At 39.7% G+C, this 14,434-nt stretch overlaps 1 protein-coding gene and 1 long non-coding RNA gene across 2 annotated transcripts in view; one reads left to right on the top strand and one right to left on the bottom strand.

The window, feature by feature from the left end:
• Window positions 1–12,732, bottom strand: part of stox2b (storkhead box 2b) — a 78,146-nt gene extending 65,414 nt beyond the window's left edge. The window contains exon 1 of the mRNA XM_056250198.1: window positions 11,852–12,732. Coding sequence (XP_056106173.1) covers window positions 11,852–12,179 — 328 coding nt within the window. The 5' untranslated portion in view covers window positions 12,180–12,732. The remainder of the gene's footprint in view (window positions 1–11,851) is intronic.
• Window positions 1–14,434, top strand: part of LOC130084773 (uncharacterized) — a 143,165-nt gene that overhangs the window by 37,011 nt on the left and 91,720 nt on the right. The window lies entirely within an intron of this gene.

Here is a 14,434-nt window from a genome sequence, read left to right as displayed (position 1 = left end):
ACCGCCTAAAAGTGAGTTTAGTGCTGCTCTTATACTGTTCCGAGTATGGTTTCTAGTTTCTCTTATAATTACTGAGCTCAGGATTGCAGTGCAATAAAAAGGTCTTGGATCATTGCACAGGAAAATCTCAAACCAGGGTTAGATTTACGAGCAGGATAGTCAGTTGAGGGCATGGCCTTCTCTCCCCTCCCCGGATTCAACCTGTACAGACACACACACACACACACACACACACACACACACACACACACACACACACACACACACAGAGCTGACTGGAAACAATGCACACAGGTGAGACCACACAACCCTCATTCAGCCACGGGCAAATCAGAAATGTCTCAATCTTACACACACACACAAACACACAGTGTGTAATGTTGTTAAGACATGCTTGCCTGAGTCACAGTACAATTTGCCAAAAAGTAAGATTGTAATTTAAAAGTTACCATTTTAAAAAGTGCATAATCTGCATAACTGTACTGCACACCCTAATATTATCTGAGCTTATGATATCACATCTGCTAACACTGGCTTTCAGTTTGAGACAATACAAAGAAAGCCAACAGTCACCCGTTTAACACTTCAGGCTCAAGGTTTAGTGCAAACAAAGGAACAGATGTTTTTTCTAAAGTGTTCTGAGTTGTTAAAGATGAAACCATATAATAATAAAAATATATATCATGATTATTAGTGACCAGAATAATCATGGTATTGTTAAATTTGCTGAAAATGTTCAAAAAGTACTGATAGTAGTACACACACTGAAATCATTTCTCCAAGTTGTATGAATGAAGTTTTAGATTGAAAACTGACAAGCAACAAATAAAAATGGCAGCACTATGCACTTTTTCTTTTCAATAAAATAACATTAAAGACGCCCAGATTTTAAATGAACAAAAATTGTTGGTTGGGTGACTTATGTACTAAATGTTCAAATAACATGTTTTTTAAATCATAAACCTCACATTTCAGCCTTTAAATGATTAATAAAAAGGATTCAAAATTATTATAGGTATATGCTTTGTGAATAATTCTAGACACCTTATTCGAATGGTTAAAATTTTAAAACACATTTCAAAGTAGGCTACACAACAGTGCTTAAAAATTCGGTCTGATTTTCGCTCAACAGTGGCAGTGCAACCATTTCACTCGCATTTGCAACATTAAAAGATGAGTGCGAACTGTAAAATGTATAAAGCACTGTTATCTGTGCGCACAGTCGCACACACCTGAGGCTCGCACAAAGACAGAGAGGAGCGTTTGTAGCTCTGTAGGCTACAGCTTTTATTTTAAACTGTTTTCTATCTTCCCTGCCGTTTATATTGCTCAATAAATTAATCACATTATCTAATATCGTCTGTCACATAGATCTGACATTGCTAGCACAACGAGCTAGCATTTCGCTAGCCTGTTAAATGCAGGGTAGGCAGGTTTTTTCTAAAACACTTTTTCCCAAATTTGTTTAAACGGTCTTTATATTACCAATACATATTTCAAATGTAAGTACTCTGAAAAGGAGAGTATAAAAATCGAGTGTCTGTACTCCTCTCAGGGCTGCAATAAACACAGCTACTCTTTCCATTCGGAACGAATGAAATGATTGGCTGGGCGACTGTCACTCTCCCTCGCTACCATGGTTACCACCCCTGCTGCTACAGGAGCTGCCCACATGTGCGCACTCGGTTGACTCGCTCGTTACCGAATCAAACTCAAGGAACTGGAGGACGCGTTTACCAGCGCAGAGCGGAGAGGAGCGCAGTGCATGTAGTGACATCATGTCAGAATCACATGTAAGAAAATACCTAACTTTATCATTATGAATATAAACAACTAACATGGCTGTTAGTACTCACTATCAAGCTAGCATATTGATACTGGTAAAGTTTAAAATATATTGAGTTTGATTCGGTAACGAGCTAGTAACATAAGGCAAAGCTAAAAACAGGTTGCATTGATACACGTTTTCCCGTTACCATCAGTTACACTGTGATGAAGGTGAATTTCGTGTAAGTTTCATAACGTATACGGAGTTTTGCATGTAAGAGCTTCCACGATGAGAGCCTCTCCTCTTCCGAAATGAGCGAGTCAACCGAGTGCGCGCATGTGGGCAGCTCCTGTAGCAGCAGGGGTGGTAACCATGGTAGCGAGGGAGAGTGACAGTCGCCCAGCCAATCATTTCATTCGTTCCGAATGGAAAGAGTAGCTGTGTTTATTGCAGCCCTGAGAGGACTACAGACACTCGATTTTTATACTCTCCTTTTCAGAGTACTTACATTTTAAATATGTATTGGTATATAAAGACAGTTTAAATTTGGGAAAAAGTGTTTTAGAAAAAACCTGCCTACCCTGCCTTTAACCCGCTATCAGTGCTTACCGTTTTTTTCTCTACACGCTCGCTCGCGCCTTTCACCAGTCCAAACAACTGTGGTGAGTTGGATCATCAGTTAACAAACATGGTCCACATGTATAGTAGCCTTCTCTGTCACCGGTTTGAGCACTGCTGAACGGATTCTTAAACACCTCTGATTGGTCATTGTGTTCACGCGCTCAACACACACACACATATATACATATATATATATATATATATATGTCTGTGATTGGCTACAATGATCAATGCTTCAAAAAAAATTCTTCACTAAAAGAGCTTACGCAGATACACATGGGAGCGTTTGAAAGCAGGTGTCTTATCAGCGGATCAGTCTATCAGTGGATATATTAGGGATCCGCTGATAGACGCCTGCTTCCAATCGCTGACCAGTTCTGTCAACACTGCATTGGCTCCCTGTGAAACATCATATACATTTTAAAATCTTGCTGATTCCTTACAAAGCACTTAATGGTTTAGCTCCCCAGTAGCCTACTTGAGTGAGCTCTTAACGCATTATAGTCCTTCACGTCTATTGCGATCTCAAATTTCTGGCCAGTTGATAATTCCTAGAATATCTAAATCAACTGACGGCGGTAGATCCTTTTCCTATTTAGTACCTAAACTTTGGAATAGTCTCCCTAGCATTGTTCGAGAAGCAAACACACTCTGTCAGTTTAAATCTAGACTAAAAACACATCTCTTTAACCTGGAATACACTTAGAACGCTATCAATTTCAATTATTCAAATCAGTTAAATGATTGTTAGGCTGCATAAACTAGGTCAGCCGCAACCGGGGACACCTTCTATAACACGCATGTACTCGTTACATCATAAGAAGAATGGCATCTACGCTAATATTAGGCTCTCTGTTTATCCTGAGGTTTACTCTAGTCAGCCGGATCCGGGCCGGATCCAGATCAGATGGTGGACCTGCGCCTAGATGCGACCACAACGCATGATGTAGTCAGCCAGATCCAGGCCGTATCCCGTATCCAGTTCAGATGGAGGACCTGCGCCTAGACACGCCCACAAGGCATCCCTGGAGTGTCAGCAGAGATTGTGTCAACTAGACTCTCCCCTGTGAAGGCCTCATCGACAAGACAGCCAATGGCACTGATCCTCAACAACCCCGTCTCCATACCGGCGTGATTGGTTCCTTGCCACTGTTGCCTTTGGTTTTTGGCTTGCTTAGTTGGGGACACTTAATATTCAACAATATTATTAATCTGCCTGTATTGACACCATTATATAGAACTGAACTGAGCTGGACGATGACATCACCATTTTCTCCAGAGCAGCTGTATAGATAAATGATCTAAATTAATAACTTTTTTACAACAGAAATGAACCATCACTGAACTTACTTAAAGGGATAGTTCACTTTGAAATAATTTTTTTATATGTTTTAGCTTACCTCAAGGGCACCCAAGATGTACATGTCTTTGTTTCCGCAGTAGTTTCAATTTTAATATTTTTAGGTCAAACCGTTCTTGTCTGTCAGTCATATAATGCAGGTCTATGGTCACTTCCTCAAAGAGCATCGTTTTTACCTCTTGTAACGCACAGACCGAAGCGCCCGCGCCATCAGATCACTTGGACGTGGCTGTGGTTACAAGAGGTGAAAACGATATAAATACTGTTCGTTTTCTCACACAAACCGCTCGTTTCGTGTGTTAGGCCATCAATGAGTACTTACATTTACGAGTCATTAAATCATGTTTAATTTGGACTTCTCTGTGCATGCTCTTTGAGGTGGTGACCATAGACCTGCATTATATGACTGACAGACAAGAACGGTTTGACCTAAAAATATCAAAATTTAAACTTCTGCGGAAACAAACACCTACATCTTGGATGCCCTTGAGGTAAGCTAAAACATACCAAAAATTTATTTCAAAGTGAACTATCCCTTTAAGCTGGATTATGACATTATTTTCTTCTAGATCTGCTGTACAGCCGAAACAAACTTTGTTGCGTTATTTTCCTGTTATCATTGTAAATCTGCTTTGAAACAATCTGTATTGTAAAAAAGCGCTATATAAATAAAGGTGACTTGGATCTTTAAAACTTTGTAGACATTTTACATTCACAAGCAGCTATATTACACAATGCAAGGCATGAAAGGTTTGAAAAAGCATAAAAGGGGCACTTTAAACACTTTTATGCCGTTTATCTTTTCTTGGATGATCAGAATTTTCACACGCCATTGAAAACATTACCGATCACTTTCTGAACTCTTTTTCTTGTCTTAAACACTTTAATGTAATATCAAAACGAACTAGATGTGTAAAGTAGACATGCAAAGAATGTCTCTCTCCGTCAATAGAGGGTTTTTCCTCTACAACTCAGCTGTTCCGCAAGACATGTCAAACACAAAGAGACGGATACAGCATAGCTCTTTCTCCTGCAAAAATAGGGGCGGGAGATGAGGGATAGAAAGAGAGTAGAGTTGGAGAGAAGAAAGAAAACCCTGATGCCTACAGCAACAGTTCTCAAAAACCTGCTATATGTCAAGGTCCAAGGCTTCTTCCTCTATCCTACACTCCGCTAAGAACACTCACATTACACAGACCTGTCCCATAATCTCGGAGCTGCAGTAGCAGTAATGGCTACAGATAAAGAGTGCTGCTCCTCAATGTGTGTCCATAGGGCTGAATATTGGACAGCAGTTTTCTGCACTAATTAGTCTGAATAATGGAGCCGAACGTCAGGGGTCTCAATGAGGATGTGAGTCTTAGCTTCATACACAACTTCAAAACTCAGAATATATTCAAGAGACTAACAAAACCTTTACTAAAATAATTCTTAAAGGGATATTTCCCCCCATTACTCACCTTCATGTCGTTCCAAACCCATATGGAACCCGTATGACCTATGTTCATCTTCGGAACACAAATAATCTTTTTGATGAAATCTGAGAGCTTTCTGTACCTCCATTGACCGCTACGCAACTACCACTTTGATGCTTCAAAAAATTCATAAAGAGATCGTAAAACTAATCTATATTATTTTCTGAAGAGACACGATTGCTTTATATGATGAACAGATTGAATTTAGGCTTTTATTCACATAAACATTCATCAACACACACATCAGTTGTGGTAAACGGAAGCTCTAGCATGTTCGCTTGACGTGCGAGAACCAATGAGGTTTATTCTCGTGTTAAGCCTTACTCGACGCGTCCGCACGAGCGCGAGTGAACCGCTGATTGCACGCACACCTCTCCAAACGGATGTATGGCAAGCCGTTTTAACTTTTATTCATTTCCAGGATATGAATACTTGATATCAACAATTCAATTTTCACTAGTTAAAATTATAATTTTTGATATCAGGAATTACATTTTCACTAGTAACAATGCTAATTCTTGACATCAACATTTACATTTTCACTAGTTAAAATGATAATTCTTGATATCAACAACTGAATTGCAACTAGTAAAAACTATAATTCTTGATATCTGTAATTGTATTTTCACTAGTGAAATGTCACCATAGGCTGCCATTCAAAATCAATTCTTGATATCAAGAATTGATTTCTTACTAGTTGAAATTCCAATTTCACATATCAGAAATACAATTCTTACTAGTAAAAACCTTTATTTTTGATATCAAGAATTAAATTGTCACTAGTTGAAATGTCTATTCTTGATATCAACAATTGAATTGCTACTAGTAACAATGTTCATTTTTGATATCAATAATTCAATTTTTTACTAGTGACAATGTTAATTTCTGATATCATGAATGTGATTGTTACTAGTAAGAAAGCCATTTTAGATATCTGAAATAATATTGATATCAGAAATACATTTTCAGATATCAAAAATGAAATTTTTACTAGTAGCAATTCAGTTGTTGATATCAAGAATAGACATTTAGACTAGTGATAATTTAATTATTGATATCAGGAATTCGCATTTTTACTAGTAACAATGTAATTATTGATATCAAAAATTATATTTCTACTAGTAAGAAATCAATTCTTGATATCAACAATTGATTTTGAATGGCAGTCTATGGTGACATTTCACTAGTGAAAATACAATTGTTGATATCAAAAATGTAATTGTTGATATCAAAAATGTAATTGTTGATATCAAAAATGTAATTGTTGATATCAAAAATGTAATTGTTGATATCAAAAATGTAATTGTTGATATCAAAAATGTAATTGTTGATATCAAAAATGTAATTGTTGATATCAAAAATGTAATTGTTGATATCAAAAATGTAATTGTTGATATCAAAAATGTAATTGTTGATATCAAAAATGTAATTGTTGATATCAAAAATGTAATTGTTGATATCAAAAATGTAATTGTTGATATCAAAAATGTAATTGTTGATATCAAAAATGTAATTGTTGATATCAAAAATGTAATTGTTGATATCAAAAATGTAATTGTTGATATCAAAAATGTAATTGTTGATATCAAGTATTCATATCCTGGAAATGAATAAAAGTTAAAACGGCTTGCCATACGGATGAGGCATTTATACTTGACGCGCTCGCCGTTGTGCTATTCTGTGAAACGACAGGGGGCGACTCGGAGTAATTCTCTTCTAAACCACCAGGAATCAGCAGTGAAGAAGTAGTTTGCCGTTTATTAGTAGTTTATTAATTGCTGATGCTGATTCATATAAAAAGAGTAATAAATGCAGTAGGTTTATTGTACTTTCACTGCATGTAAACTAAACAAGTGAAGCCTTATTGAAGAGTGTTTAAACCTTGATTTCATCAGCAGGGCTTAATTCTGCTATTGTAGGCTTATTTTGTAAATGTAAGCAGTTACTTTAGACAAGTGCAAACTGGGTGCAAATGCATTCCTATTCACAAAATGAGAGACTTTTATGGTCGCCCATCAATGCAAATGTCTCTGTGTATAGAAGGATCATAAACATGCTGGTATAGACGTACCAGTTCGGCTCGAAGTCGTTCATCTTCGGATGCGGCGCCGCGCGCGATGTTACAAAAAGTGCCGTGCACACCGCCAGGCGAAATGGGGTCTTGCGCACCCAACGCGCACGACCGCCCACACCGCAATGACATCATTTTTGCCACGCGCACCCTCGCGCTCTTGCGGACGCGTCGAGTATAAACAAGGCTTCACGCAGCACGTTTGAGCTTCTGCAAGAACCAATGAGGTTCATTCTCATGTTACGCAGCACGTTTGGGCTTCTGCAAGAACCAATGAGGTTCATTCTCATGTTACGCAGCACGTTTGAGCTTCAGCAAGAACCAATGAGGTTCATTCTCATGTTACGCAGCACGTTTGAGCTTCTGCAAGAACCAATGAGGTTCATTCTCATGTTACGCAGCACGTTTGAGCTTCTGCAAGAACCAATGAGGTTCATTCTCGTGTTACGCAGCACGTTTGAGCTTCAGCAAGAACCAATGAGGTTCATTCTCGTGTTACGCAGCACGTTTGAGCTTCTGCAAGAACCAATGAGGTTCATTCTCGTGTTACGCAGCACGTTTGAGCTTCAGCAAGAACCAATGAGGTTCATTCTCGTGTTACGCAGCACGTTTCAGCTTCAGCAAGAACCAATGAGGTTCATTCTCATGTTACGCAGCACGTTTGAGCTTCCAGGGGAACCAATGAGGTTCATTCTCGTGTTACGCAGCACGTTTGAGCTTCAGCAAGAACCAATGAGGTTCATTCTCATGTTACGCAGCACGTTTGAGCTTCTGCAAGAACCAATGAGGTTCATTCTCATGTTACGCAGCACGTTTGAGCTTCCAGGGGAACCAATGAGGTTCATTCTCATGTTACGCAGCACGTTTGAGCTTCAGCAAGAACCAATGAGGTTAATTCTCGTGTTACGCAGCACGTTTGAGCTTCAGCAAGAACCAATGAGGTTCATTCTCGTGTTACGCAGCACGTTTGAGCTTCTGCAAGAACCAATGAGGTTCATTCTCGTGTTACGCAGCACGTTTGAGCTTCAGCAAGAACCAATGAGGTTCATTCTCGTGTTACGCAGCACGTTTGAGCTTCTGCAAGAACCAATGAGGTTCATTCTCGTGTTACGCAGCACGTTTGAGCTTCAGCAAGAACCAATGAGGTTCATTCTCGTGTTACGCAGCACGTTTCAGCTTCAGCAAGAACCAATGAGGTTCATTCTCATGTTACGCAGCACGTTTGAGCTTCCAGGGGAACCAATGAGGTTCATTCTCATGTTACGCAGCACGTTTGAGCTTCAGCAAGAACCAATGAGGTTCATTCTCATGTTACGCAGCACGTTTGAGCTTCAGCAAGAACCAATGAGGTTCATTCTCATGTTACGCAGCACGTTTCAGCTTCTGCAAGAACCAATGAGGTTCATTCTCGTGTTACGCAGCACGTTTGAGCTTCTGCAAGAACCAATGAGGTTCATTCTCGTGTTACGCAGCACGTTTGAGCTTCTGCAAGAACCAATGAGGTTCATTCTCATGTTACGCAGCACGTTTGAGCTTCAGCAAGAACCAATGAGGTTCATTCTCATGTTACGCAGCACGTTTGAGCTTCTGCAAGAACCAATGAGGTTCATTCTCGTGTTACGCATCACGTTTGAGCTTCCAGGGGAACCAATGAGGTTCATTCTCGTGTTACGCAGCACGTTTGAGCTTCCAGGGGAACCAATGAGGTTCATTCTCGTGTTACGCAGCACGTTTGAGCTTCCAGGGGAACCAATGAGGTTCATTCTCGTGTTACGCAGCACGTTTGAGCTTCCAGGGGAACCAATGAGGTTCATTCTCGTGTTACGCAGCACGTTTCAGCTTCAGCAAGAACCAATGAGGTTCATTCTCATGTTACGCAGCACGTTTGAGCTTCTGCAAGAACCAATGAGGTTCATTCTCGTGTTACGCAGCACGTTTCAGCTTCAGCAAGAACCAATGAGGTTCATTCTCATGTTACGCAGCACGTTTGAGCTTCCAGGGGACCCAATGAGGTTCATTCTCGTGTTACGCAGCACATTTGAGCTTCTGCAAGAACCAATGAGGTTCATTCTCATGTTACGCAGCACGTTTGAGCTTCCAGGGGAACCAATGAGGTTCATTCTCATGTTACGCAGCACGTTTGAGCTTCAGCAAGAACCAATGAGGTTCATTCTCGTGTTACGCAGCACGTTTGAGCTTCAGCAAGAACCAATGAGGTTCATTCTCGTGTTACGCAGCACGTTTGAGCTTCTGCAAGAACCAATGAGGTTCATTCTCATGTTACGCAGCACGTTTGAGCTTCAGCAAGAACCAATGAGGTTCATTCTCGTGTTACGCAGCACGTTTGAGCTTCTGCAAGAACCAATGAGGTTCATTCTCATGTTACGCAGCACGTTTGAGCTTCTGCAAGAACCAATGAGGTTCATTCTCGTGTTACGCAGCACGTTTGAGCTTCAGCAAAAACCAATGAGGATCATTCTCATGTTACGCAGCACGTTTGAGCTTCTGCAAGAACCAATGAGGTTCATTCTCATGTTACGCAGCACGTTTGAGCTTCAGCAAGAACCAATGAGGTTAATTCTCGTGTTACGCAGCACGTTTGAGCTTCTGCAAGAACCAATGAGGTTCATTCTCGTGTTACGCAGCACGTTTGAGCTTCAGCAAGAACCAATGAGGATCATTCTTGTGCGTCAAGTAGGTTCGGTTGAGCTTTTATGTTCGCTGATCAATGTTTAAATGTGAATAGACCTTATGCACCAGAGAAACGAGGGCGCCGCCATCTTTAGAATATTGTCTTTGAACTTTCGTTTTTGCGGTCGCTCTGTATATTTCTATGGCATCGCTGTCCAGGAGTAATTAGCTGGTGAAGTTGATTTACTTATTGTAGAGTTAATGAAAGTTATCATGAGCATTGTAATGTTTATGATAAACATTGTAAAGCATATGTCTTAACAAATGGACCTTGGGAATTTTTTTAACGAGCCGTTCATTCATAACTACGCAAGATCGCTGTGAAAATACAGACCGGAAGTCAAAAGACAATGAGCTCAGCGCGGAAAAGGGGCGTGGCTACATAAGGTCTATAAAAGCCTAAATTAAATCCGTTCATCAAATAAAGCGATTGAGTCTCTTTAGAAAATTTGGACTCAACCGCTCAATTCATATGGATTACTTTTACAATCTCTTTATGAACTCTTTGAAGTGTCAAAGTGTCAGTTGTGTAGCGGTCAATGGAGGGACAGAAAGCTCTCAGATTTCATCAAAAAGATCTTCATTTGTGTTCCGAAGATGAACGAACGTCTTACATGTTTGACATGAGGGTGAGTAATAAATGACAGAACTTTAATTATTGGGTGAACAATCCCTTATGACTATAATTCTCACAGAATGCAATAGCACCACCCTGATGCTGATGGGAAGGCCTGTTCCTTTAAGAGGAGAACAAACATGACATGCATCCTCTGCCTTAAAGATCACAAGAAGGTTTCAGGTTACAGGTGATCCAATTCCTCAATATCTCACTGCTGAAGACAATGGCAGTGTCTGAAACTTGAAAAACATTGCATTTGCAAGGAGTATTCAAAGGCAGGAAGGCATCAATTCACATCCGAATATTTTCGTAACACCCTGTCTACTAAGAAGACTTCTACATTTTAGATCATTAGACTGGATATTATGGCCTTGTAAACCATTCTAAAAGAAGAAAACTTTCCTACAAAAACATTAGGTTATTGACTGACTGAATAAAAAAGCAGCAGCATTTGGTTTCGGACACAGCCAAAAATCACTTCAAAATATTGATTTGTAAAGTGCACATCACAGAACAAGCAAATCATGTTTTCTAGGAAAATTAAATACTGTAAATAAATAAACACAATGGGGGACACTAATTTAGGACAGTATCATCATTAGCATTAAAAATGTAAGTTTCAGAGGTGGTCAATCATATTCCTGGAGATCTACTTTGAAAAGTTTAGATCTCAGCTATAAATACAACTTTCAACGTAGAATATTTACTTTTAAATTATTAATATATCATGGTATTTACATGGTGTTCCAAGGTTCAGCAACGAATACTATGAAAATTTCCATTTTCAATACAATAGCACTACAATGGTACATGTCCAAAAGTAGGCTACATATAATTCCAAGGTACTCTGACATTTGCTATAATATTGAATAACTGCCATTTTCACATACCATGGTATTTACATTGTGCTACAATGTACTTCAAAGAACACCGTAAAATTACCAGCACACATCCAAAAACAATGACACTATCATGGTGCATGTCAAAAAAATATCCTAACAGCACAACATGATACTAATTCAAAGATACTTTGATATACCATGGTACTGAATGATAATCATGATATGACAGTGCAAAACAATGCCATGACATTATTATAGAACATGTCCACAACAACCAATGGCAATGATTGGTACCATGTACAAACGCATGGTAATACCATGGTACTTTATTAAATGAGAATCTCCAGGAGAAAGACTTTAGTCTTTAGCGTTGTATAATCATAAGCACCATAGATCATTCTTACCGAGGTATTTGATGTCGAAGCCCTGCGGTGGTTTGAGGGACCTCCTCATCCAAGCCTCCCTCAACACCTCCAGGTGATCCTCCTTGCCCTGGATCAGTAAAACATGCTCATCTATCCAGCCCAGGAAAAAGGTCTCGGCTATGGCATCGGCCACCATCTTATTCCAGAAATATTTCATGTTCAGTGATTTGAAGTCGGCGAATATCTCGTAGCCGGTGTGATGGTGCGGAGGCTCCTCGCTCTCCGTCACCCCGGGCGCGTCCTCCGCCACGACGCGCGACAGCACGATGGCCAGCGAGTGCGGCGCGATCTGCAGGAAAGGCTCCATTGATCCTCTCGAAGATGCTTCGTTAGACTCGACTCATTCCACGCGCGTGGAAGCGCAAATAAGGCGATTGATTGATTGACGGATTGATTGACTGATTGAGCGCGCGCCCGCAACCAGACAAAGAGCGCGTTTGCGCGTTAGTTCATTTGACCTGCCTGTATAAGGTGATGCAATTGCTGTAATAAAAGAACATTGTGGTGATATTTAAAGGATAAGACCATTATTATTCCAAACAAAGGCCTGGGTGGATGCGGGATGTCATTTTAAGGGTAAAATGCGCAGGTGATCATGTTATTCTCCGCTGAAATCGCCGCATATTATCCATTCCTCACCTTGATCAGAGACATCGGCGTGAAAATAATGACATCCTCTTCCAGCAGGGATGCGGGATGCATAAAAACATTATTTTAACGTCCATGGGTGAAAAATGGATTTGCGCCAAAGCAAAAATGATAATACTCGTGATCTTTTTCCCCTCGTCGAGATGCGGTTGATCCCTGCAGGCCGGTGCGTGACGATGCCTGTGTGGTTTACGGTGTGTAAAGCAGGTTATTACCTTGAAGCTCCCGCAGCTCAGATAGTGACGCCCTCTATCGGCGGAGGAGAGCTACTGCAGGCGCAATCACTCCTAATGCCAGGCAAACATCACTATTCTCCCAGTTACTCACCCTCATATCGTTCCAATCCCGGTTAAACTTTCTACGTGACTTTCTTTAGTTTAATAAACACAAAATAAGATTTAATAAATGTAAAAGGACAGCTCACCCAAAAATGAAAATGTTGTCAGAAAAGACACCCTCATGTTTATCCAAACCTGAATGAGTTTCTTTCTTCTGTCGAACACAAAAGAAGATATTTTAAAGAATGTTGGTAATGAAACAGTTGACGGTAGCCGTTGACTTGATGGAAGTGCCGTCAACTGTCTGGTTGCAACTGCATGTCATACTGTACAGTGACTCCTTGGCTTAGCAACACTTTGACCTACAGAATATTAGAAACATTGATGGAATTCATACATAAACTGAAACACTTTCAACTTTCACTTCCCTGGCCTAGAGCACTTTTTAAACGTTTTTGTATTACAGCTGATCTAGAGTCATTTTCATTTAGGATATAGATCAGTGATTATTACATCAGCATTGTTCAACGGAGATTACATCCCATCACAAACTATTCTATTGCAACAAATTACTGGGGAAAAATCCAGACATCCTGACAAACTTTTCAAAGCAATTATAGCATCTAGACTGGAGAGAATCACCTTATTTTACTACCACATGATATCTATCACAGCTAGAAGAGGTAGGGATATCAGTTTGATGGCTTTCTTCTGTTTTACCCAGGCTCAGACATGTAAACATGTCTCTGGTGTGCTATTTGATTCTCCTGTTTCATAATAGCCACAGGTGATGTGTAATTTAATGCTTTAGAATGAAGACTGAGTATGTTGCTAACCTACGGGAGGATTTTAAACCTGCCTGCTTACTCCATAACACTTTCCCTTTGTTCCAGTAAAAGCAGGGCCGTCGCTACCGGGGTGAAAGGTGGTGGCGATTCTAGGGGCCCCGCAATTTCAACCGACCCCACACAGCAACAACCTGCACCGGGGCCCTAGATACCATATACGACCCTAAAGGTATAGGAAGTTATTACTGGTATTTAAGACCAATCATATCTTGTTTTATATATAAATAAAAAATTATAACAAAAATGAAAACTCACAAAAACATGTCCATGTTACATATCACACAAAAAAAGTAAAAAATCAAATAAGAAAACTATTTACCATCATGAAAACTAGATTTTTTTTCTTGGTGACATATTTTCACAACATTTAAGCAAATTTTCCCTACAAATTGTTAATACCATAATACAAGATATTTTACTTTTGTTTTAGATTTTTTTGTAAGTCTGGAAAAATGTGAGAGCTCTTAAATGTAAAAAACTTTCAAATAGGTCCCTTAAATAGGCTTAAATTCTTTAAATTACTATTTATATGGTATATAAACTATATATCGCCCCGACCCCCGCCCTCACAGCTTGACTGTATTTGAGACATTCACCCAAACAGAAATCAAATCCCCAAAATCTCAAACATGTGAGGCCCTGCTAAATGACACATTGACAGTGTATATTAATTATTTGGCAATGATCAACTATTTTCATGCCAATAAGGCTTCCTGAATCTGATAACAAGGGTTTAACAGACAGACTCTAAGAAATCAGGGCTTTCTTGTGCTGACATTTTTCAGCCA

Source organism: Rhinichthys klamathensis, unplaced genomic scaffold (genome assembly GCF_029890125.1).
Source record: "Rhinichthys klamathensis goyatoka isolate OS25496 unplaced genomic scaffold, OSU_Roscu_1.1 h1tg000068l_1, whole genome shotgun sequence".
In the NCBI taxonomy this organism is placed as follows: Eukaryota; Metazoa; Chordata; class Actinopteri; order Cypriniformes; family Leuciscidae; genus Rhinichthys; species Rhinichthys klamathensis.
Note: the sequence above shows the minus strand (reverse complement) of the source record. Positions and strands in the feature narration are given on the sequence as shown.